Raw genomic sequence first — 25,075 nt, forward strand, 5'->3', positions numbered from 1 at the left:
CTCTCCTGGAGCCTTTCTCTCTGCCTGGCTCCCTTGTCACTCTGCCTTGTCACCCTCCCTCATCTCTTCCTATTAGGATTTGCAGTGCAGGTGATCAGTCACAGAGGGATGTTTTCTCCAGCACAGCAGCTATTACCCAAAACTCAATTTCCCCCGACTTGAAATAGCTATTTAAAAAAAAAAAAAATCTTTCAAATGGCTCTGTAACATTCTTACCTTCTTTGCAGTGTTGAGTCAATACACCTTCTGAGAGGAGAGATTTCTTTCTTTATCATTCAGGACTAGAGGCTGAATTTAAATACAGTAATACATCTAATTTTCTCCTTTACTGTCCAAACCAATTGCAAAATAAAACACTTCCCCCTCTCTGAACTTTCTTCTCACCTTTATTCCAAACAATATTTGTTGTGCAGATGTAATACTTTGAAGCTCAGCTGATTACAGTAACATTTGTGATAAAACTGAAACATAAAGGTAATGGCACTCTTTTTCTCTTTAATGTGTTCCTTAGGCATTCCCAAGGGAGGAGGCTGGTGCTCCCAGCACTGTCCCTGCCGTTCTTTGGCAGTTTGGAAGGAATGCAGCTTTTGTTTCAGAGGCAGCCCCTCATCCCCACCGAGGTGTCAGTGGAGGCAGAGGTTCCCCAGTGTGACCCTTTCAGGATCCCTGGCACAGCAGATCCTGCCCTGCTCCCTCAGCCACACTCCAGCATTCCAGCCCTCACCCCTTGGCCAGGCTTGTGCCGCGGGAGTGGGCTGGGACATCTCCCAGCTCCATTTTCTCTCCTCCTGTCCAACCAGGAGAAATACCAAGGCGGAGAGAAGGAAGTGAGATCTCTAATAGTGGGGCTGAGCGTCAATGACGCGTGAGCTGCTGGAATTAATGCTCTGCTTTCTCTGGCTTCGGGGATCTCTGGGCCTGCACGTGTCATTTAACTGTGGCTGTGGGCTTGCTTAGCAGTCAGGCAGTGCCAGGGCTCATTAGGCAGAGACGTGGCACTGCTGAGCTCCCCAGAGCCCCCAGATGTGGGGGAGCTCGCTGAAAGATGAGGAGGGGCTCACTGAAAATGCACCAGCACTGTCAGTTCCCTTCCTCCAGAGGAGAGGAGCAGCACAGGGCGAGCAGCAGCTCTCCCTGCCCTCTGCCTCACATGCATTTTGGGCTCTGGTTCCTCTGCCTGTGCTTCCCTCTGTACCCAAGCAGGCGATGAGCTGCCTGCCAGCCATGTGAGCTGGCCCTGTGCCTGCTGCTCAGGACCTGGGGCTGCCCAGACTTCCTTCCATCCTTCATTGCTTCACCCTCAGCTGTTCTGGACTCCCCAGCCTGGGCCAATCTGTTCCAGTGTCTTTCTGCATGAGTTGGGCTGTGTAATGGAGAGAGGGAGGGAGCTTGGGGCTTTTGGAGGCTCCAGGTTTCTTTTCCTTGCCCTGGGAATTAACTGGGACAGGAAGCTGGGAGTCGGGACTCCTGAGTCTGTTCTTCCCAGCAATGGCAGGGTGAGGGGTCCAGGGACAGGGGAGGAGCTGTGCGCATCTTTCCATCCTGAACAAAGGGAATAAATTTAGGAATGAGTCAGGAGCTCACGGCTGACAGGTTGGCAGTGCTCCTCATTTCCCAAACTGTTTAGGGCTCATCCCCCTGTACAGGGTGGCAGCATTTTGGCTTCAATGGAGCCCAGCTGCTGACTTGAGGGTACCTGTTGCTGCAGGTTCTCCCCCCTGCAGCTGCAGTCCCCTGCCCCAGCCCTGGCTGAAGGTGTCTCTCTTCTCTCCTAGTCCCAGGAAAGCCCATCCTGTCTGTGCACCAGACAGAGGAGAACACTCTGCTGGTGAAATGGGAGCCCCCGCTGGACGCGGAGGGCCAGGTGCTGGGCTACCGGCTCCAGTTTGGCCGCAAGGACGTGGAGCCTCTGGCCACCTTGGAATTCTCAGCTCTGGAGGATAAGTACATCGCTCCCAGCATCCACAAGGGCGCCACGTACGTGTTCAAGCTGGCCGTGAAAAGCCGGGCTGGCTTTGGGGAGGAAGCCGTGCAGGAACTCACCACCCCCGAAGACATCCCCAAGGGTTACCCCCAAATCCTGGAGGCGAGCAACGTCACGTCCATGTCGGTGCAGTTTGGCTGGCTGCCCCCCGTGCTGGCCGAGAGGAACGGAGCCATCGTCAAATACACTGTGGCCTACCGGGAAGCCGGTTCTCCCGGGAACCTGCTGGAAAAAGACCTGCCCCCCTCCCCAGAGAACTCGTACACCCTCAACGGCCTCAAACCCAACACCGCCTATGACGTTAAAATCCGTGCTCACACCAGTAAAGGCCCCGGGCCCTACAGCCCGACCGTCCAGTATCGGACGTTCCAGCTGGACCAAGGTAGGACTCACCGGTTTCTCCTCCCTCTCTCCCCTTCTATCCGGGGCTGGTGCCAGGAGGCAAGAGAGCTGGAGAGGTCAGGCCAGGCTCAGCCAGGCTCGTGAGTAAATGCAAAGCACTCTGGTGTCACACTCAGTCCCTCCGCTCCTCTCTGCCTTGTGCCAGGTAAGTCCCTTTTACCACTTTCTTCTAAGTTAAGTCCGGACACCTTCTGTCACTGGCACCTGAAGTGGGGGGCCAGTCGCTGTACAGGTGGGAAGAGCATTTTCTTCAGCTTTTGCAAACAGACAAAAGAAAAAGAGCACAAATTAAAAAAAAAAAACAAAAAAACAAACCCTCAAGCCGTGACCTGGGATGGGTTTTTCTTCACCTGAGCATGCTCAGCCAGGCAGCACCTCGTTCCTGCAGCAGCCACCCAGGCCCAGAGTGTGGGGGCAAAGCCACGTGCCCTCCTGGGGTTAGGCATGGGGACAGGGAGCACTGGGAGATGGACCTTGGCAAAACTCCAGCACAGTGGAGGAGGGAGCAATCCCTTCAGCTCCTGCAGCCGCAGCCAGACCCAGCCTGGCAGGCCCCTCTTCCAGCACTTGACATTCTCTTCTTTCTCTTTCCTGCTCTTCCTTCCCTCTGCTGTCTTTTCTTCTCCTTTCTCCCCTTCCTCCTCACTTTTTTCTCCGCAGTTTTACCCAAAAACTTCAAGGTGAAGATGGTGACAAAGACATCTGTCCTTCTGAGCTGGGAGTTCCCTGAGAATTACAACTCTCCTACCCCATATAAGGCAAGTGGAGTGCAGGGGATTTTTTTTCCCGTGTGTGCCCCAGCTCTGCAGGGCTGGGTGTTCCCTGCAAACCAAAGGGATGGGGAGGAAGGAGCTGGAGCAGCACCAGCCTTGCTCAGGGAACAACCTCCTGCCCTCCCACAGATCCAGTACAACGGGCTGCACGTCGACGTGGACGGACGGACCACCAAGAAACTCATCACCCACCTGAGGCCCCGCACCTTCTACAACTTCGTGCTGATGAACCAGGGCAACAGCATGGGGGGGCTGCAGCAGAACGTGGCAGCCTGGACTGCTGCTGACATGTTGTCCAAGAAGCCAGAGGTGACCCACAAGCCTGATGCTGATGGCAACGTGGTGGTGATCCTCCCCGACGTGAAGAGCTCTGTCCCTGTCCAGTAGGTTTCTGTTTAACTGCAGGGGTGGGGTGCTCAGTTTGTGTTTTGGGGCTCAGATGGCTGGAGAACACCACAAACACCCAGGAGGGTGATCCCTGCATTTCCAGCCTTCCTGACTGTTGCCTTTTGGAAGCTCTTCCACAACTAACAGGGAAAGCCAAAGAAGTGTGAAGGGAGTACACAAGGAGACATGGGGCTGCCACTGAATCCAGCTTTTTCCAGGAGCAGCAACTGTGCTGAATGAAAAATAAGGGGCTTGAGCCAGTGGGGCAGTTTGGGCAAACTCACATTAGTGCGTGCACTCCCTTCCTCCATGGCTAATTCCTTCTGGTTTATTTTATCATTCCTAACATTTAGAGCTTTCTACATTGTGGTGGTGCCTCTGAGGAAGTCCCGGGGAGGACAGTTCCTCAACCCCCTGGGCAGCCCTGAGGAGATGGATCTGGAGGAGGTGAGTGTGGGTAAAACTGGACTCAGCTCAGGGGGAGAGAGAACAGCTGGAATGGGATGGGGACCTGAGGGCTGGGAGGGGGATTTGGGGTACCTGTGCTCCTCATTCAGGGCAGCCAAGCTGGGAGGGCTGGTTTGGCTTTCCTTGCTGCTCCTTCCCGGGGTCTCAGGGTGTTCCTGTGCTCCCTGCAGCTGATCCAGGACATCGCCAGGCTGCGGCGCCGGAGCCTGCGGCACTCCCGGCAGCTGGACTTCCCCAAGCCCTACATCGCTGCCCGCTTCCGCTCCCTGCCCTCCCACTTCATCCTGGGGGACATGAAACACTACGACAACTTCGAGAACAGAGCCCTGGAGCCAGGGCAGAAATATGTGCTCTTCATCCTGGCCGTGCTGCAGGAACCCGAGGCTGTAAGTGCTGCCTGCTTCCCCTCTCTGCTCCCTGGGAGCTGCCACAGCCCTGCTGCCCTCCTGCCATCCTTGAGGGGCTTTTCTTTCCAGCTGTGATGGAGCTTTTGGATGTGGCTCTTGTGCTTGATGAGCTGGTTGTGCTTGTGCCTGTATTTGTCTCTTCCAAGCAGCAAGGACAAGAGGAGCTGTGACTGTCCCAGTCTTTGTGGACAGACCTTGTACACTTGTGGCTCCAGACTGGAGTCCAGAATGGGGAGGAACGCTGAACTATGCCCTCAGGACTGCACAAAAGTTCAGAGAGCCCTGGGTCAAACCCCTTTTTGAACAGTAATTTCCTTTAAAGGCTGCTCTTTAACTCCTCAGAGTAGTGACCCCAGACATCCTGCTCCAAGAGCTTGTCACACTCTGGGCATTGCTAAGTTCCTCTCCAAGCACAGAGGGGAGCATTTTTTTAATAGAAAACTACAAGTTCTCTCTACCAATTCAGCATCTCTGCTGTTTTCACTGGGGCTATACTTGGCTTTATGAAAACAACTATTTTAATATTTACCTGCCTCCTCCCTCACACACAATGGGAAACAGACTAATACTTTGTTGTTTTTAAATCTCCCTATGGAATTGTATCAGGGAGCTATTGGAAATTAAGTGTTTTCAGAGGTTTTTTCCCCCAATAAATATTTACTTGTGTATTTGATATTAAAGGATTAGGCTGACACGCTCCTGAATGGGTTTCTCAATCGGATTACTGCAGCTTGAGGTAATTTCTGCTTTAGAACAAGGTGCTGCAGACTCACTCCCAGTGGCCTGGATCCACAGCAGCTCCTGAGTGTAGAGCAGCATTCCAGCCTGCTCAGAGCCGATGGAGTTCAAGGACCCAGAGCCCCTGTTCTTGTCCTGTCCCTGGCTGCTCTCCCAAACCAGGCCATGCCAGCTCTCTGTGCTGTTCAGTTTCTGGAGCTCCTGTGTAGGATGAGAATTCATCCTTAGTCAGAACTCTGAAGGGTTTGAATGTGCCTCTGATGCTCCTCAAGAACACAGCTCAGAGCAGAGGCAGCAGAGGACACACACAGTCTTTTACTACTTTGCATTTATTTGTCAGGCTTGGTTTTTTTCAGTCACCAGACCAAGCGTTAATTCTTGTTTTAATCCTTTCCCTCTTGCCCTGTAATCCCCTCTGACTGTCAAAATCCAGATGGTTACGTGAGAGCTTGGGGAAAGTGTTTATGTGTTAGTGGCAGTGGTGAAGGCTCAGGGCAGTGGTGGAACAGAAGCAGCTGGATCTCTAAAAGCATGAGAAGGGGTGAGACAGGCTCAGGGCAGGCTGCAGCTTCACATGAGTGTGATTTTTCCATGCTGTGTCTCACTGGAGCACTGGAAGTGGAAGATACCCCTCATGTGGATGCCCAGGATCAGGGCATTTTTCCTGTCACCATTTGGGTTGTGCTGCAGAGAGCTCACATCCTCTCCAGCAGTTCCTCCTGTGGAATATTGGGTGCTTGCCCACTCTCCAGCCCCCATCCCATCTCTTGATTTATTAAAAAAATGTGGACATTGATCTATTACCAATATCCAACTGTGATGGACAAAAACTCTCTAACAGTTTAAAGTTAGAAAGTGTGTGTTTATTGTGTGTGGGATGGCTCCCAAATCCACATCACACTTCTCAGGTGATTACAGAGTCCTTTTATCCATACAAGTATTGAATACCCAAAATACAAATACATATTCATCATTTTGGTACATCCCATTCCTCCTATGCTAATCATTTCAAAAGCTATTCAGCATGTGTGGTTTGTTCCTTGAAATGGGTCAGTGGACCCTTCCCAAAATGAGGAAGTCAATGAAGTCTTCCTCCTTCTGACCTTTCTACCTTTTCAATGCAAATATGACAAATGAACTCTTGGTAGAACTCCCGTTTCTTGTCTTCAATTGGTTTCAGAACAGAGGAGGCCCACAATTGTCTTATGTTCCTAAAAGCTATTTGTCAGTTTGTGTATTCTTTGTTATAAACCCAGCTAACTAAACACTGTGCTGATAAGTAATCAATTATTAGTTAACTACTAACTCTTAACTTTGTCAAGGCCTACTCATTTATTTTAATTAACTCTAGTAAGGCTTATCTCAGACTAAAATCTTAGCTCCTCTAAAATCTCTGAATTCCTTAAAATTTAGCTGTGTTCCACCCTATTCCCTGTCTTCCAGACTTATGCTGCCAGTCCCTTCTCTGACCCCATCCAGCTGGACAACCCTGACCCCCAGCCCATCATTGATGGGGAGGAGGGGCTCATCTGGGTCATCGGGCCCGTCCTGGCCGTGGTCTTCATCATCTGCATCGTCATCGCCATCCTGCTCTACAAAAAGTAAGAGCTGCTCACTGCCCACTCCTGGGATGGTTCTCAGTGTCCCCAGGGGGCCCTAAAGGGGATTTTGTCCTGCTCAGCTGAGGGGAAATCCTTCCTTGGGCACTGGAGAGAGAAGCCCTGAGGCACAAAGGGTGGAATGGGAGAGTCTGCCCGGCACAGGAGGGTTCAGCAGGGGGTTGCAGGGATTTGCTGCTGCAGATTCTGCCCCATGGCACTGCCAGGAAAGCTGTGCTTGTCCCACAGACACTCCCTTGGGTAGTGAGTGTGTCAGGATTCAGCCTCAGCCCCTTTCCCTGTGCCTGTGGGCAGTGGGGGGATGCAGGGGAGGCACCCCTGAGCTGTGGGGCAGCAGAGACCTCCACTGCTCTCAGAGTGGTTTTCTGCTGGAGCTGGGACACAGGAGCAGGGTGTGAGCCTTCAGGAGAGAGAAGGGGAAACCCCTGGATGTGTCTCCCTTTCCCTTGGCTCTTTGAGCAGCCCATGGTGTGTGGATGAGAGCTGAGGGTCCCCTGAGCACACACACAGGGCAAGGGAAGGGGACAGGAGGGGAAGCAGGGGTTGAGCAAAGTAAATTAAGGTGGCAATGGCCAGCAGAGATGTCCTTAGCTGGGACACCTCATTCTCAGGGTGGGGGGAGCTCTCCTAGCCCTGCTCCACCTTTGATCTGCACATGGGTGTTCCCTTATGCACAGGAGTGTGGCCTCTGCACCCCAGCATGTGAGGCTGCTCTGGGGCAGGGGCTCAGGGGTCCTGGTTGGTGTCCCTCTGGCTGGGTGATCTTTGCTGGTCCCACCTCTGCTGCCAGGGTTAGAGCTGAGCAAATGCTTCCCCTTCCCTCTGCAAGTCCTTTCTAACCTGAACATTTGTTTTGTCTTCTCTCTACTTATTGCTTCCCTGGACAGCAAACCAGACAGGTAAGAGCACCAGATTTGCCATTTATTCAGGTTCTTGCTTGCTGTGTGTTAAGCAGTGTTTGCTGTGTGGTGCTGGGGCTTTGTTGGTGCAGTTCCCACCTCTAGATCTGTCCTCACAGAAACCCCATGTCAGACTAGCTGAGATTATGTTTGAATTGGGGCAGAAAAAGCAAAGCAAGCCCAGTTTTTTCCTGTTAGTCCATTCCTAAATAAAACGGCCCTTTCTCAGGTTGAGCAGCAGTGACAGTAAATGGCTCATAAAGTGCTGGGTTAATGGAGCAGAGAAGCTCTCATTTGTGTGGCAGTCAGAGGTGAAAGTGGGTTTCTGTCTGGCTGCTCCACACAGGCTGTCCCTGAGCCACTGGCACGCTGCAAGCAGGATTCTCCCAGCTGAGCTTCCTTGTCCCATGGCAGGAGCTGCTCCTGCCCCTCAGCCAAGGGCTTCTGACAGAGGCTGTTTATGACTGCAGCAATGAGACTTTTTCCCAACCATTTCCAAGACTGGAAGAACTTTCACTGGAAGTAACTGATGGGTTCAGTCCATGAACTGTTAACAGCAGCTTCAGAAATAAACTGCTCCCAAACTGCAAAGTGGTGTCATTCCAAAATGCTGCCCCATGCAGTGCTGGCAGGGCTCACACCACTTCTTCTGGCTATTAATGACATCAAGAGACAGCTAAAAATGTCCTGAATAACCTCCTCTCTGCCTAAGTGATTGCCATTGCTGCTGCAGGCAATTTATTGGAGGCTTCTGTGCACCCTGAGCAGGAGGGGTGAGGAGCTCCACAGCCCCTCGTGGAAGGGGACCCCACCTTTCCGAGCCTCAGGGTGGGGGCCACGTTTTCTGCTCTCTGGAGAAATTCAGCTCCCAGCAGCTCATCACTGTTTCTCTGCAAGGAGTTACCACATCTTTAGGTCAGCACTGGGCTTTGCTTCTAAATTCTCTTCAAGGAGAATGAGCCAGGTCAGCAAAGACTTTTTCAGCTGCCTAAGCTAACCTAACCCATTTGGAGGGAAATATATTAGGAAGCACTTCCATGTGCAGCTCAGCTGGCAGGTTGGAGCAGGCTCTGGCACCTGGCAAGGAGAGGTGGCTCTCAGCAGGCACAGCTGTGCTGGGAGAGGATGTCTACACTGTTTGTTGAACCCAGATTTTTAGGGTTCTGCAGTTCAAAAAAGATTGAAAACTGCTGCTCTGACTTCTCTGTCTGCAGCAGGGCAGCTCTGAGAGTTCCTGAGCAAGCCAACAGCAATATCTGAGCTCGACATGCAAGGTCATGGGCAGGAGATTCTGTACTTTTCCAAACGATTCTGCTGGCTCTGGTTGTCTCAGGCTGGAAATGGCTTGGCCAGAGTTGGAACATTTTTTTGCTCTGCAGAGTTCAGTGGAGGCTGCTCTGAGCAGGGAGGGTGAGGTATGAGTTCACAGCACCTCAACTGCTCCTGGCTGCTGCTGGGAGAAGGGGGGAACTTCCAGACTTACCTGAAAGCTGCTGAGGGGCTCCCAGGCCATTGTCAACCCCTAAAACAGCACTGCCAAGCCTTCCAAACCTCATCCCTTTTCTGATGTGTTCTATGTACTTACACCCTTGGCTGCACCTTTGATTTTCTGTGGGAGCTTTGCTGGTGCCTGAACACGAGTAGCTGAGAAGTAGCTGAGCCCACAAGGCCCAGGAGCTAAGCTGCTTTTTCTCTCTGGTCTCTTTTGTTCCTTTTTGTTGTGAAGCAAACGGAAAGACTCCGAGCCACGGACCAAGTGCCTCCTGAACAACGCTGAGATTGCCCCCCACCACCCCAAGGACCCCGTGGAAATGAGGAGAATCAACTTCCAGACTCCAGGTAACTGGCTGCTGACCAGCCTGTTCCTCTGGGAAGGCAGGAGGGGGCACCTGCTCCTTCCCTGAGCCCTTCCTGCCTGCTGGGCACTGCCTGCAGACCCAGTGCTGCCCTTGGGCACAGCCAAGGAGCCCCAGCCTGGTCTGTGCTAAGTGGGGATGCTGAAAGAAGCCTTTGCTGGCATCCTCAAGGACCTTGCACAGGCTGTGCCCAGTGCTGGCGAGGCACAAGAAGGCTTTTCCTGGATTTCCAGAGAAATTGATGCATTTTGGGCTGAGCTGCAAGCGCCATGGCTGCGCCAGACACGCCAGAGCACCAATGCTGCCCTGTGCCCCAGCTGGGAGCTCCTGGGTGGGGAGGTGGAGTGTGGCAGGCTGCCCAGAACCCAGTGCTCCAGCCACACCTGGAACTGGTGACTTCTGGTGCCAAACCACCCCTGCTGGCAGCCAGGCCTGCCCTGTGGGCTGTGCAAGGGGAGAAGAGCTGGCTGCTTGGTGCAGGTGAGGCAGCATCTCCTGGCTTGGTGCAGATGCTGTGATGGAGTCCCAGACTGGGTTGGGTTGGGAGCACCTTAAAGCCCACTCAGTTCCACCCCCTGCCATGGGCAGGGCACTTTCCACTACCCCAGGTTGCTCCAAGCTTTGCCCAGCCTGGCCTTGGGCACTGCCAGGGCTGGGCCAGCAGCTGGGCAGAGGCTCTGTGCACTCCCTCCTGCACACACGTGTCCCCATGTCCATGCATGTCCCAGCTGCCTGCATGGCACCTCTGCAGCACCACTGGCACACCTGGCACATCCTCACACCGATGGGCACCTGGCCATGCTGACCCAGTGCCTGTCCACGCCTCTGCCTCCAAGCTCCTGGTGCTGGAGGATTTGGAAGGGAATTTATTGTGCTTTTTGGGGGCTGGCTGTTGTTTTCAGTTTGTTTGTATTTTATTTTTTTTTTGCTGTTTGTGCTCGTTAGTAATGTTTCTGTAGCTCCTGTTTCCCCTTCCCATCCCAGTCCTGTCCTTAGCACTGTCAAATTTCCTTAGGGTGGGGCTGGCAGCAGGGACAGAGAGCAGGGGAAGCACAAAGGCAGTGCTGAGCTGAGGGGCTCTTCCCAAAATGAGGTAGGAATCACCTGTTGGGATCAGCCCAGGCTTAGGAACAATGCTCAGCTGAGGGGTGGCAGCAGGTTCACTCCAGGGAGAGCACAGGTAGGTCCCTAAATCAGCTCTTAGTGCTGCTCTTGCAGGAGGGTGAAGGTGTGGGAGATGTTTTGAGTGCTCCCAACTGCAGCTCAGCAGCAGTTTGCCCTTGTCTTTGGAGCACTCCATTCTGTGGGTGCTCCAGGTGGAGGGAGGTGGGAAACCCAAAAGAAGGAGCTGCACTCTCTCAAATAAAAAGACTGTGCTGAGATAAAAATAAAAGGTTGTGCCCTTCCAGCTTGGTCTTGGTGCCAAGGAGCAGCTGGAAGTGCTGGTTCATGTGTTTCCCCAAGTGGGAGTTTTTGTGTCCCACAGGACAGCAGAGTCAGCTGAGGGTGCTTCCAGCAGGTAATGGGATCAATGGAGTCAGTCTTCTGTTGACCCCACTGCTTTGGTCATGCTGTACCTCTGAATTCTGCCTCTGGGAGGTTTCTAAAGGGTAGCTGAGACATCAAGACCTGCATTAGGCTCTGCAGATCCCAAAACACACTTCAGTGTCCAGTCTGCCTTTAGGAGAGTCTTTCTTGCCAAATCTATCTGGCCAGAGTTGATCTACCTGGTGTTACTCTGCTCTATAATTTATTAAGCACTAAAAGGTTTTTAAAGTATTTGGGGGAGCTGATCACCTGCCTCCCACAGAATTTTGGAAACATTGGGTAAAAATGGAAATGGATGGGAAAATGAGCTTGGAGTGTGTTGGTGGTGATGGAGAGGTTGTGGTGCTGTTTGCAGGGGAAGACTCCACAGGTGCTCTCTGAGTTAAAGGCATTTAAATTCAATATATTGTGGTTCAGAAGGAGCCTGTATTCCTCTCCAGGTGACCCCAGGTAGAATCTCCATCATGTCCCCAGCAGTGAAACAGAGGAGGTACATGGGAATGGGAATGTGCAGCTCAGAGAGGGGAAAGCATAGCACATCTTAGATATCCTGTCCTAATCAGCACAAAAAATACCTTTCTTTTCCTCTTTAGATTTATGTTGGTTTTTGTTTTTTTTATTAGCATGAAATTTTTACAAAAGTGTATCTTTTATTTATTTATTTTTTACTGTTTTCTGCAGATTCTGGTCTGAGCAGCCCTCTCAGTGACCCTGAGTTTGACTTGGAAAGTTAGTTCCTGTGTGTTTTTGTTCCTGTTGGTTTCATTTTTTCCCCTCATTATTATTTTCCTCTTCTATCACTTTCCTTTCCAATTCTTGTTCCGTTCCTGTTACTATTTTTTGATTTTTCTGCCGAATTCTCCGTGTTCCTGCGGTGTTTGCCCATCTCATCCCTTTTCTGTGCCATCTGTGTGTCTCAACTGTGCTTCCAGTTTTACAGTTTCCCCTTAGAGCCCTTTGGAGGACACGGGGAGCAGCTGGGTTCCCATCCACCCCTCGCTGTCCCAGGAGGATCCAGGGCTGCCTTTCCCCCCTGTGGAAGATGTCCCATCACTGGTGCTTGCCTCAGTGTCCTCAGTGTCCCCTGTATTGTGCACTGGTGTCACTGGTGGGTTGTTCTTTGGTGTTTGTGATGCAGGGAAAGAGAAACTGGAGCTGCAGCTGAAGGAGCCACACAGGCACCTTTTCATTCAGATGGGGAAGGGACTGTTTCCCAGCTTTCAGCTGCTCCTTGGCACCCAGCTGTTCCAGGAGCACAAAGACCAGAGGCCACCCCGGATTTCACAGGAGTGCCCCCAGCCACGGTGATTTTGCAGGATAAATGGGCTCTGGCCCACGGAGCAGATGTTAGGGTGACGTTTCTGGCGACTTGGCTGGTGCACAGAGAATCAAGTCTTTTGTGATAAGATTAGAGAGATTCAAGTGATTGAAATGTTAGATGAGACTGGCTCGAAAAGATTTCATCCCATTAGGAGCCAAGATCCCAGCCTTGCTGGGTGGTATGGGCTTGGATTTTTTTTTTTTTTTTTTTTTAAATACTGGGCAGGGAAGGATGTGAGGTTTCAGCTGACAAACGTGAAGAGTCACAGATGCTGCCTGTGCTCGGTGATGCGAGGGCTGGGAAATTTCCCTGAATAGTTTAATCCAAATATCAGTCTCTTTGGTATGGAATATGTCACCATTGTCCCCTTGACCCCCCTCATTGTAACGGAGGGTTTGTGGGTATTTTCCTGGCTGAACTCAGCCCTTCATCCCCCAGATGAGTTCCTGAATTAAAGGATAGAGGAGCAGCTGAGCCGAGGCAGTGCCACTCCTGCCTCATTTCACAGCAAACTCCTGGATCCTACTGGAAACCCCATGCACTTGGCATTTTGACCAGGGAAGTGTTTATTGCTGCAGAGGTTCTTTTATTCCAAAGAGCCCTAGAAAATGTTCCCATGAGGAGTTTCTGTCCTTAACAGCAGCACAACAAGGCGAGCTCCCAAGTGCTGCCAGCCAGGCTCTGTGCAGGGAGGGTTGGAGGGGAAGCAGGGTGACCCCAGCAAAGGGCAGAGCTGCTGGTCACATTCTGGGATTTTCCTGGAGCTTTTGTGAAGGAAACTTGGGAAATTCCTTCAAGGGCAAGGTGAGTCCTCATTCCAGATTGGCACAGTGAGCTTTTCCCATGCAGCCCACTGGCTCAGAGGTTGTTGCTCATGTTGTTCCATGACTTCTGAGCCAAGGAGGTTTTGGAGTTTTTCTTACTTGTTATTACTGGGGTTTCAGATTATTTATTTTCTCCTTTTAACCTACATGTCCATCAAGTGTTGGTGGTGTTAAACTGGTTTGGTCTGAGCTGGAACATCTCAGCCAGGGTCTCCCCATCCCACACTGAGAGAGGACCAGCTCCTTCCAACACCCCAGTCTGCTTCTGGTGCTGGGGTGGATGGCAGCCCCCCTCCACCCAGGTGGAGAAATAACCTTCCTCCAGGTGGGATGGGACAGGACAAGAGACTAAATGGAAGTTTTTCCTCCATAAACCAAGAGAGGTTTCCTGCCCTGATCCTAGCAGGCTGAAATGGAGCCAGCACATCCCCCAGGATAGTTCAGGGTTATTTTTGTGAGCTTTTTTTTTTGGTATATTTCCCCTCTTCATCTATTTTCGGCCATATTTCCTTGTGCTGAAAATAGATGCGTGGTGAGCTTAGGAGAAACCTGCCCAGGTTTGGCAGACTCATCCCGTGCCCAGGCCTGGGGGAAGCAGCACCTGTCCCAAATCACTGTAAAACTGAGGATGTCATGCTTGCTTTGCCATCTCTGTGCTGAGTTTTCAGAGTATCTGACCATGCCGCTGCCACGCCGCTGCTTTGTCACCCACCAAACACCCACGGGGCTCGAAATTCTCCCTGGCTTCCATCTCTTCTCCACTCCTGTCCTTCTCATCGGGGGCACTGCCCGGGGCTTCTCAGAATGCTGCTCTCCAAGCCTCTGGGGAGGCTGGCAGACAGCATGGGAAGCCTTTGGAAAAACATGATCCGATGCAGATGAGCAAAGCACGGAGCGCTTTTCCTCCTGGGTTTGCAGCGTAGCCTTTGAGGGACTGTGAGCAGGGAAGGGCCCCTGCTCTTCCCAGAGCCCCTTTCAGAGCAGGATGTGCAAATCCCAGGCTGAGAACTGAGTGTTCCATGGCTGCTCACCCCGGTGGTGGCTGAGATGTGCCCCAGTTGGACCAGTCCGACCCCTGGGACGTCCCAGTGTGGCTCCAGTGAGTTCTCTGGCTGCCTCAACGCCAGCACCCCAAAGTGTTGGGGGGGATTGCAGGGGCAGCAGCTGAACCAGCTCAGGGGCATCAGCCACAATCCCCCTGCCTGAGGAGGATCTCCTGCCTGTCCATCCCAAAAAGTGACAACAGCAGAGCCTGGACGGGGCCAGTGCTGCCCCACAGCTGTGGGAAGGAGGGCTGTGCTGTAGGAGGAACATCACTCACCAGCCAGGAGTGGGAAGAGGAGCCTGTTGGGTGCTTCCAGGCCTGGCTGCAACCTGGGGATGGTGGAGGTCAGAGCTCAGTGTCCATGAACAGACCGAGAACTTCCAGAGGCAATGTTGTGCAAAAAACAACCCAGAGAACCCCTGAGGTCGGAAAAGACCTTCAAGGTCATCAAGTGCAGTTCCTGAAAAGCCTCCCCTGCTTCCCCCCATCTGCATATTCCCATCTCCTGCCCACATCTCCATGGTTGGCTGGATCCTGCCCTTGCCTCCCTTTCTGTTGGAGCTGGTTCCTGGTCCTGGCGGGTGCTGTGCCATTTGCTGCGTCGGTTCCTCTGGCAGCGTTTGCTCATTCCAAGTCCACTTTGGAATCGCTAACACGCATCTGCTCCTCGGATTTTCCTTTTTGTTTTGCTCTGATCTCCACATTGAAAATGGGGCCATCACGGGAACACTCTCATTTTACTGGTTTTTTTTTTTTTATTTCCTTGATTTTTATTTTTTACTTCCAAGGACACAATTTCGAGCCCTGAATTCTTCTCTTCTAACCTCCCTACTTTCATTGCAGATCTTACATTGTAATTTATTTTCTTTTCTTGTTCCTTCTTTCTTATAAAATGCGCAACGGTTGTGAATTTTAGTTATTATTAAATGCAATCCTTTTCCTGCTGTCTTGTCTTTTAGGTATGCTCAGCCACCCACCCATCCCCGTTTCTGAGCTGGCTGAACACACAGAGCATCTCAAAGCTAATGATAACCTGAAATTATCCCAAGAGTATGAGGTATGAGCAAGAGTGAGTGCTGTGCATGGGTTTGCAGAGCCAGGAATTAGGGAATTCAGACAGGACTTCATCCGAATGAACAGCTTCATTTTAAAGACCTGGTTAGCTGAAATTTAAAAGCTATTTATGTATTGGAAATTAAGTACTTGCTGGGAGCTTTGCTGGGGTCAATTCTAATTCATAAAAAGAAAGAGGTTGGTCCATGAGCTCCTGTTGGGTCAGCAGAGGCTGAGCTCCCTCAGGGAAGGGATCCAGTCCTGGAAGGTGACTCCTGGATGGGATGGGAGCTGTTTTTGGGGTACCCATGACTTGCTGCTGGACACAGAGCAGAGCCAGACTGTGACACCCAGTTTTTACAGCTGAGCTCGGGTGAGATGAGCAGGGAGTGCTCCACAGCAGCCACAGAGCTAAAGATGGGAAAACAGGATGATTTGTGCTTCCTTGTCATGTCTGGGGGGTATATGCACATTTTCCCTATCCTGGTAGTGTTTGGTTACTCGATCCCAGCCTGGTCTGGGTTGGAAGCACCTTAAAGCCCATCCAGTGCCCTCCCTGCCATCAGCAGAGACCTTCCATGGGCCCAGGGTGCTCCAAGTCCCATCCAGCCTGGCCTTGGGCACTGCCAGGGATCCAGGAGCAGCCACAGCTGCTCTGGGCACCCTGTGCCAGAGCCTCCCCACCCTCACAGGCAGGAATTTCTTCCTAATATCCAACCTAAAACCTCTGTCAGTTTAAAGCCCTTCGTCCTATTATTCCATGCCCTTGTAAAAAGCCTCTCTCCACTCTTGGTTCTGTTGTTGAAAGCCATCAAATGCCCTGGTATTTTTAGCCTAATAGGAGTCTAGACTGCCTGTGTCTGCTTGCAGGCAGGGAGTGAGGGGATGTTTTCCAAACAAAGGGATGCTTTTTCCCTGCCCTGACTCCTGGATATCACCAGGCACCCTGAGCAGGGGTCACACCTTAGAAAAGGCACATTTTGCTCTGCTTGGGTCTCTCCTCCCACGCTGGGTGGAAGGAGCAGCAGCAGCTCGTTCTGTGCTCCATCCAGATTCCAGAGGCTGATCTGCATAATGCCACATCCCGAGTGCCCTGGCTGTGAGCCAGCCCAACCTCCTCCAGAGGGAGAGCCAGAGCTGAACAAACATCGCTAATGAAGTGAAGGCGAGGCATGATTAGAGGGATGGAGAGCAAACAGACACATTACAATAGTATAAATACCCATTAGTTAGGAATTCTCCACAGCCAGAGTGCTGGAGCTCCGAGCTGTTCTGTGGATGGTTCTGTACCAGCTGTGCCCGGGGAGCTCTGGGGTGGGCACAGGCAGGGAGGGCAGCGGAGCTGGGCAAGGGCTGGCTCAGAGGGGTGGACCTGGGATCTGGGACCCTGTCCCCAAAGGGTGGCAGTCAGAGGCAGAGCAAGCAGCAGCAAACACAGCTCTGCACGTTCCTGCCAAGCCTCCAATTGAGGCAAACCCCAAGGGCTCTGCAAAATGATGAAGGAATTAAGCCCTTGTTTTATTTAATTCTCTGGCTGAGGATTTAGAGGTAAACGTAATTAACCTAATTTCCATATCTGGGACAGCTGGACTTTAGAGAGGAAAAAAAACCCAACCACCAAACCTGGCATAAATCACTAGGACAGGCAGAGGGGATTTTTCTCTCCAGTGCATTTCATTGTTTATTCCTTCATCCCTTCTAGGAAAAATCCATGTTGATTGAGTGTCCTAGGGCCGGGGTCCTTACCCCTGTGTTGTGCTGGGGGATGCACTCTTATCTCTGCCAGGCTCCTGTGGAGCTTCCTCCCCACTGCAGTGGGAAACCTTTGGTGCTGAGTCCAGAGGGGGAATGACCTCAGATATTCCACCTGGGGCCAGGGGAGATGGGACATCAGCTGTTCCCCGGGGCTGGGGTTTTCCCACAGCAAAGCTGCGTTCTTGCAAGCGGCGATCGCTGCGCCGCTCGGCGAGACCTGCTCATGGAACAAGTGCTCAGAACAGCATTTGCTGCTTTTCTCCTCACTGACTCTCCCGTTTCCTTTCCCAATCCCTCCAGTCCATCGACCCTGGCCAGCAGTTCACCTGGGAGCACTCCAACCTGGAAGTGAACAAGCCCAAGAACCGCTACGCAAACGTGATCGCCTACGACCACTCCCGGGTCATCCTGCTGCCCATCGAAGGTATGGAGCACCCCCGTCCTCCAGGCACTGCTGGCATGGAGGGAACACACTGCACACTCTTCTCTCATCTCTATATTCTCCTCTTAATGTGTCCCTGGGAGTTTGGCAAGCAGGAGATACCTCCGTACACCAGGCATTTGTTAAATTCTGGTGACTGGCATATTCCTCTGGAGGTGCAATTCCTCATATCAAGGGCTGGTTTATCAAGAAACTGCCTTCCCTTTGCTTGGAGATGCCTGCTTGATACATCTCTGACTAACAGGAAGAATTCAGACCACATAGTGCTTTAGAGGGAGCAGAGCAGGGTGGCTGGGAACACAGAGAGGGGCTGCTCAGGGAGGAGTGGGAAAGAAGCCCAGGGCTGATTGTAGAAATGTGAGAGGCAGCAGCAGCAGCAGAGATGTGGCTGCTGAGTTGTACAGTCACAAAGATCACTTGATATGCAGCCCCTGCTGCAGCCTTGGCCCCTAAAAAAGGCTTGGGATAAGAAGGGGTTAGTGCGAGCCTGGCGGGTCGTAAATTGTTTCCTGAGCTGCTTATGTGAGCGATGGTGCAGTCAGAAAATTTACATTAAATTTCACAACTCATGGCTCTTGACAGAGCTGCTCCAGTGCACGCCAGGATAAGAGGGGCTTGAGATGGAGTTGAACAGGGCACCTGCTTGGGTTGCTGCTGCCGAGATAAAGTTGGAGTTTCATGGGCTCAGGATGTGGCTGTGCCGGGTGGATAAAGCGTTCAAGGCCAGTCTTGCATTGCCAAGAGCTGATCATCAGAGCAGAGAGGATGTGGGATGTCCTGGTAACTGCCTGGCGAATGGAGAGGTTAATTCCAGAGCCTTTGAAACCAGGGAATTGCTAAAATAATCTCCCTGTGCCACGGTAGCTCCAAGGGGCACAGGGAAGGGGGAGAGCTGAGGCAGCAGCAGAGCACGGTGATTTGCCAAAAAACTGCACAAATCTGGATTGCTCTGGTCTGCTATTAGAGGGCTTTAAATGTTTCTCCTTGTGAAGCTGACTGTGTTCTGCCTTGGTTTAATTCTGAGATTAATATTGTATGAGCCAAGGAAAGCAGAGGCTTTAAAAAGTTGCTTTGTCATTCAAGGGAGGGGAGAAGAGCACAAGTGTGGGAGTGAAGGACACTTGGGCTGGTCTTGGATCTGGGGCTGGATGCAGGCAGCAGTTCCAGCTCTGCCCAGGGCTCTGTGAGGGACCAACAGTGCAGGGATGATGGGCCAAGGTTGAATTTTCAAGCATCTGAGAGGTTCTGACATGTCTTGGCTGGTGTGCTCCTTCCTACCGGGCTCTATTTTATGCTCAAGGCTGGAAGATGAAAGGAGCTGGAGGAATTCATTTTGTTGCATTCTCTTTGTTTTAAATCTGGATTTGTCAAGGATGCAGATTGTCATTGCCTGCTTGGTCAGGAAGAAGCAGTGGCTTTAATTCTGTGACTTCTCTGAAGCTGGGCCTGTCACACAGTGAAACCTTGCAGGAGCTCGTGGCCACCATTTCAAATGACAGAGTGGACCCCAGGGTGCTGAAGGGGAGATTAATTCTGGAAGCTCCTTGAGCACGCTTCTGCCATGGCAGCCACCTTTTCTCCCTCCTGAAATTTCAGCCTGGGAGGGAGCAAGGGTAGGGAACCCTCCAGAAATTTAATCAAAAGCAATTTCCCAGCAGCTGAAGTCCCCGAGTGCCCTTGAGGACAGGCAGGCTGCTCTGGGCTCGCCCCTCGCCAGCAGCAGCCCCGATTGCTGCAGCCCAGTTCCTCACTGGTGCTGCTCCCCAGCCTTGGCTCCCCTGGAGCAGGAGTGAAGGGCTCTGCACTGAGTTAATCATGGGTTTGCAGATCCTGCCAGCCTTGCCAGGCGCTCGCTGTGCTCGGGAGCAGCCAAACCAGCCCGGAGTGCGGCTGCTCCGTGCCAGGCGCCGGCTCTGGAGCTGAACCTGGGCAGTGCCGCCTGCCAGGGGCATTTTAACTTCAGAGCAGCTTTCTCCTGCCATGTCCCAGTCAACCTCTTCACTCTGGCAGTGCCTCCTGCTCATCCCAAACCCTCAAGCAGGGACCCAGGCGAGCAGCTGGAACTCAATAGCCTGTAACTCATGTGAGTAGGAAAAAAAACCACTCTTAAAAATGACAGCGGGCAATTTACAGCGAGTCAAAGCCTGTAATTTCAAAGCCTTCATTGGCTAAATCAAGCCTGGCTTTATTCTTTACTCTGTCCAGCTGTAGCTCAATGCCTGGGATTAGACTGTGGACACAGTCATTGACCAGGTGCATTTGCTGCCTGGGCTTGGGGCAGGCTGGGAAAAGGACTCAGGTTTGTCCTGTGGACACTGATGCAGCAGGAACCCTGTGCCAGGACTTTGCTTCTGTTAAGCACATGAGTAAAACCACCACAGTTTCAAGGCCTGGTATTTGGTCTCTTTAATACTTTTTGCAAGGAGTTACTGTCTCTCTGCAGTGCAGGAGCTTGTGCTGGGAAAACTTTGCCAAGAGCCTGGGTCATCCTGACCCACCAAGCCACGAAGGCTCTGGTGTTTCTGCAGGGGGCTTCTCTCTCTAACAGCATCCCTGCAAAAAATCTCCTCGTGCTTCCAAGCTGTGTGAAGTCCCGTGCAGTTCTCTGATTTTCTGCTGATTTGACACAGGAATTGTGGGCAGTGATTACATCAATGCCAACTACATCGACGGGTACCGGAAGCAGAACGCCTACATTGCCACACAGGGGCCCCTGCCAGAGACCTTTGGGGACTTCTGGAGGATGGTGTGGGAGCAGCGCTCAGCCACCATTGTCATGATGACTAAGCTGGAGGAGAAATCACGGGTAGGATGCATGAGAGGGATGACTGGTTAGTCATAATCCAGGGGGATTGGAGGGGAGAGTCAGGGGAACAGCAAATCCCTTTGATGTGCAGCCAGGGGGGGGATTTCTGCCTGCTCTGCCAGCACCCTGAAAGTTCAGTGATTCACTGCTTTTAAAAAAACAAACCATTCACCCTGGAAAGCTGCAGCCTCTTTGGCAACTCCAGAAGAGGCTGCTGGATCCCACTGCATGTCTGTCTTGGAGTTAATCATGTGGCAAGTTTCACATTCAGTTCTCTTGTTTAACAAGCCCCAGTACATTCCCTCTAATCTTCAGGATCATTCCAGTCTGTTGTCTGTGGGATTGATGTAGCATCAAAGTCTGTGCTTAGTCAGTAGGAGCTTTTTCTGATGGGTTTGTCCCTGTCTGGTGCTCTGCAAAGATACTTCTTGCAGCTCCCCTTGCCTCTGCCACCAGCCCGGCTTCCCCTGTTTGGGGGGGCAGTTTGGGAATGAGCACCCCCACCATTAAAGGCTTGTCCCAGGACTGAGCCATCCCTCCTGCCTTGCAGATAAAGTGTGACCAGTACTGGCCAGGCCGAGGCACAGACACCTATGGAATGATCCAAGTGACCTTGCTGGACACCATTGAACTGGCCACGTTCTGCGTGCGGACGTTCTCCCTTCACAAGGTGAGCTGGCTCCTGCTCCTGCTTTCCCTGGAGATGGGCTGGAACGGTCCTGGTGAACTGCAGGAATACTCAAGGATTTCTCTTAAGGGAAAAACTCAGAACAGTGGATGGGAAGAGTCCCATGATCTGAATTATTTGCACCTGCAGGCTCCAGTTACAAAGGGGTCTCAGGCTGCAACATTACAAAAGATCAATAAATCTTTGATGTGAGGCTCATGCCACGTCCAAACCTTCATTCCCACCCTCAAGAGCTGTGGGTTTTCCTCTTAACATTCCCTCTGCATGGCAGGGGTGGCACTGGATGAGCTTTAATGTCCCCTTCAACACAAACCATCCTGCGACTCGATTTTAACGAAATTAAGATAACAATAAGCATTACAGACATTATTAATAAGCAGGATCCTCCTGAAGCACCTCCTGCCCTTCCCTGTATAAGTGGGGGGATAAATGCAGGGCTGGGGCACACGGCACACGCAGCACAGGCAGGTTTGGGGTGCTGCTGTCCCCTGAGCCCCGTGCCCCTGTGCTGCAGAACGGCTCCAGCGAGAAGCGCGAGGTGCGGCAGTTCCAGTTCACGGCGTGGCCAGACCACGGCGTGCCCGAGTACCCCACCCCCTTCCTGGCCTTCCTGAGACGGGTCAAAACCTGCAACCCCCCGGATGCTGGGCCCATCGTGGTGCACTGCAGGTACAGCTTCCCCTCCCCTGGCACGGGGCTGCCCGGGAGGGAGGGAATTCGGGAGGGTGTGGATGTAGCTGGGGGCAGGGACAGCTCTTAGCCAAAGCTGGATTCCCAGGCAGCAGCTGAGAAGGAAACCTGGGGATTCCATTGAGCACAGCATTTCCTGAGATGATGAGGGATGTAATTTGTGCCAAATCACTTGGATTGAGTGCTGCAGGCCAGCCAGGTTGCTCTAGTGGAAGGTGTCCCTGCCATGGGACAGGAAGAGCTTTAGGGTCCCTTTGAAACCAAACCATTCTGGGATTTGATGATCTTGTTAAGCAGTGGGAAGTGCCTGGTGCTGTACCAGTGGCTGGTTCTGTGTGGTGGGGTTGGTTCTGGTCACAATGAGAAATGAGGAGGATCAGGTGCGACCTCAGAGGGTTTTGGAGGTGCTTGGGAGGCAGAGCTGCCTCAGCTGCCCAAGGCAGAGCTGACAGTGAGAGACAGAGGGTTTCTGAGTGCTGCAGCCTTCCTGATAATGCCAGGCTGAAGGCAGGTAACATTCCCTAATTCAATTTACAACCCAGTAAGGAATCCTTGGAGCCTCAATGCAGATAAATCCCTGTGTTCCTCAGGAGGGTGTGGAGGAGCCTGCAGGTTCCTGGGCACTGGGGGAAGATCTGAATTGTACAGGCTGCTGGGGAAGCTAATCCTGCCTCTGCTGGAGGATGCCATTTAAACAGTCTTTGTGAGTGGGCAACTTATCACGACCCTTGCAGATGGCAATTATTGTGCACCTCAGAAAATGAATAAAGAGCTGTCAGCTCACAACCAGCTCCCAGATCAGCTGCTAAATTCTTGCCAAAGCTCCAGTCACCTGCTTGGTTCAGGTGTTAGGCAGTCTAATTAACAGAGATCAAGAGGGCTCCAGGAAAAAAGGGACAGCACTGGAATGGTAAAAGAAAACCCTTTATTAGCAGTGGCACAAGAGAGCACAGAGCCCTGCTGGGGCACAAATGCCATTACACACAGGTCTGATGTTACCTGATGCACAAAAACATTGGGGGAGAGAGGTGACGCATGCTACTCATTACAACGCCAGTGGTTTTTCAGCTGCTCAGATCTGAGAGATCAAACGAGCTTTTTCAGCCTTCAGATCCTACCAGCCCCTTGTAGGAGCCTGGGGCTGCTACAGCTGAGCCTGGCCCGGGGTGTCACAGTGCAGGGGGCTGGGACAGAGCAGTGTAAGGGGGGACAGAGCAGTGTGGAGAGGAGACAGAGCAGTGTGGAGGGGGGACAGAGCAGTGTGGTGGGGACAGAGCAGTGTGGTGGGGACAGAGGGGTGTGGAGAGGGGACAGAGCAGTGTGGAGGGGGGACAGAGTGACATGGAGGGGACAGAGCAGTGTAAGGGGGGACAGAGCAGTGTGGAGGGGACAGCAGTGTGGAGGGGGGACAGAGCAGTGTGGTGGGGACAGAGGGGTGTGGAGAGGGGACAGAGCGGTGTGGAGGGGACAGAGTGACATGGAGGGGACAGAGCAGTGTGGAGAGGACAGAGGGGTGTGAAGGGGGGACAGAGCAGTGTGGTGGGCACAGAGCAGTGTGGAGGGGACAGAGCGGTGTGGAGGGGACAGAGCAGTGTGGTGGGCACAGAGCAGTGAGGAGGGGCAGTAGGCACCCACCCAGTGGAAGGACAATCCTTCACTTCCCTGTCCCCTCGTCCCCAGCGCGGGCGTGGGCCGCACCGGCTGCTTCATCGTGATCGACGCCATGCTGGAGAGGATCAAGCACGAGAAGACCGTGGACATTTACGGGCACGTCACCCTCATGAGGTCCCAGCGTAACTACATGGTGCAGACAGAGGACCAGTACAGCTTCATCCACGATGCCTTGCTCGAGGCCGTGGCCTGCGGCAACACCGAGGTCCCGGCTCGGAACCTCTACAGCTACATCCAGAAACTGGCACAGATCGAGGCCAGGGAGCACGTCACGGGCATGGAGCTGGAGTTCAAGGTAAGGCTGGCCTGCCCAGGGTTTGCTGGTCACACAGAGCCTTCATCAGGCTGGTGGGACCTTGCTGCTTCTGCATGGGAGGTATTTACATGGCTGAGTTATGCAGTTCCCTGGGGAGACCTGCCTGGCACCACAGGCTGCTTCCCTGGTCATTCCAGATCCAGACTGAATTTGCTCCCTCTTAAACTGGAGGAGTTTTTAACTTTTTTAGTGGTAGTACTATTTTCTGAAAGTTTTGCTTAGGGACAGGCCTCAGTCTCTGTGCCTCAGCCCCAAAAACAAACCCCAGGAGGGCGCACAGAGGGGCAGAGCAGGTTTAGAGGCTGGCACAGGGTCAGGAGAAGCCTCCAGCTGAGGTGTCCCCCCTGCCCGCAGCGCCTCGCCAACTCCAAGGCCCACACCTCGCGCTTCATCAGCGCCAACCTGCCCTGCAACAAGTTCAAGAACCGCCTGGTGAACATCATGCCCTACGAGACCACCCGGGTGTGCCTGCAGCCCATCCGCGGCGTCGAGGGCTCCGACTACATCAACGCCAGCTTCATCGACGGCTACAGGTACGGCCCTGCCCGGGGAGCCTGGCTGGCCCACCACCTCCCACATCTCACCCCACCCCAAATCCAGCCTGCTGAGAAGGTTTTTCCCCTCTGGTGCTCTTAAATTACCTCTGTAATGATTAAATTATTAAAAGATTGAATTTTTATTAAATGATCCTATAAAGCAGTGCAGCCCTTCCTCAGCTGCGGGTCCTGAACACGGAGGGTCAGCCAGGGGTGGATTTTGCTGTTGGAAAGTTTCTAAATACGGATTGGCCTTTTTACTACCTTTGTGATTTGGGGGTATTGCAATCCCCAAAGCTTCCCCCAGGAAACTCCAGCCCTGGGAGCTGCAGCCCTCCATGGGTGGGTTTGGAGGGAGCAAAGCAGCTCCATGTGCAGGTTTTCCTCCTGTCCAGGACCAGCAGTGCTGGCTGTGGCACTGGGATTAGGGCAGCTCCATGCCTGGAGGTTGGATTTACTCCTTGAAAGTGATATTTAAGGAGAGTTTCACCTTTGGTTCTTTTTTTTTGACCACTGGCACCAAAGACATCCCAACCCCTTTAGCCCCTGTGCAGTTCTAGTCCTTTCCCAGCATTTCTGTTTGCTCTCCCACTCTCCAGCCTTTCCATGCCTTTCCCAAAGCTGCTGCCCATGCAGTTCTTCCACCCCCTGACCCCTCCTTGCTTTGGGCTCCCTAGGCAGCAGAGAGCCTACATAGCCACGCAGGGGCCTCTGGCAGAGACCACCGAGGATTTCTGGAGGATGCTCTGGGAAAACAACTCCACCATCGTCGTGATGCTGACCAAGCTTCGCGAGATGGGGCGGGTGAGTGGGGCTGAGGGGGGGCTGGGAGGGGAATCCTGCAGGG

The 25,075-nt window shown here is 52.7% G+C and overlaps 1 protein-coding gene across 1 annotated transcript in view; it reads left to right on the forward strand.

The window, feature by feature from the left end:
• The window catches only part of PTPRS (protein tyrosine phosphatase receptor type S), a 156,981-nt gene that overhangs the window by 126,167 nt on the left and 5,739 nt on the right, over positions 1-25,075 (forward strand). Inside the window, exons 16-32 of the mRNA XM_031507186.2 lie at positions 1,776-2,366; positions 3,047-3,144; positions 3,289-3,542; positions 3,900-3,993; positions 4,185-4,400; positions 6,603-6,760; positions 7,666-7,677; positions 9,404-9,516; positions 11,763-11,810; positions 15,231-15,328; positions 17,380-17,503; positions 20,152-20,327; positions 20,878-20,997; positions 21,530-21,684; positions 23,386-23,671; positions 24,047-24,225; positions 24,906-25,032. Of these exons, the coding sequence (XP_031363046.1) occupies positions 1,776-2,366; positions 3,047-3,144; positions 3,289-3,542; positions 3,900-3,993; positions 4,185-4,400; positions 6,603-6,760; positions 7,666-7,677; positions 9,404-9,516; positions 11,763-11,810; positions 15,231-15,328; positions 17,380-17,503; positions 20,152-20,327; positions 20,878-20,997; positions 21,530-21,684; positions 23,386-23,671; positions 24,047-24,225; positions 24,906-25,032 (2,849 nt within the window). The remainder of the gene's footprint in view (positions 1-1,775; positions 2,367-3,046; positions 3,145-3,288; positions 3,543-3,899; positions 3,994-4,184; positions 4,401-6,602; positions 6,761-7,665; positions 7,678-9,403; positions 9,517-11,762; positions 11,811-15,230; positions 15,329-17,379; positions 17,504-20,151; positions 20,328-20,877; positions 20,998-21,529; positions 21,685-23,385; positions 23,672-24,046; positions 24,226-24,905; positions 25,033-25,075) is intronic.

The sequence above is a fragment of the Lonchura striata genome, chromosome 28, assembly GCF_046129695.1.
Source record: "Lonchura striata isolate bLonStr1 chromosome 28, bLonStr1.mat, whole genome shotgun sequence".
Classification (NCBI taxonomy): domain Eukaryota; kingdom Metazoa; phylum Chordata; class Aves; order Passeriformes; family Estrildidae; genus Lonchura; species Lonchura striata.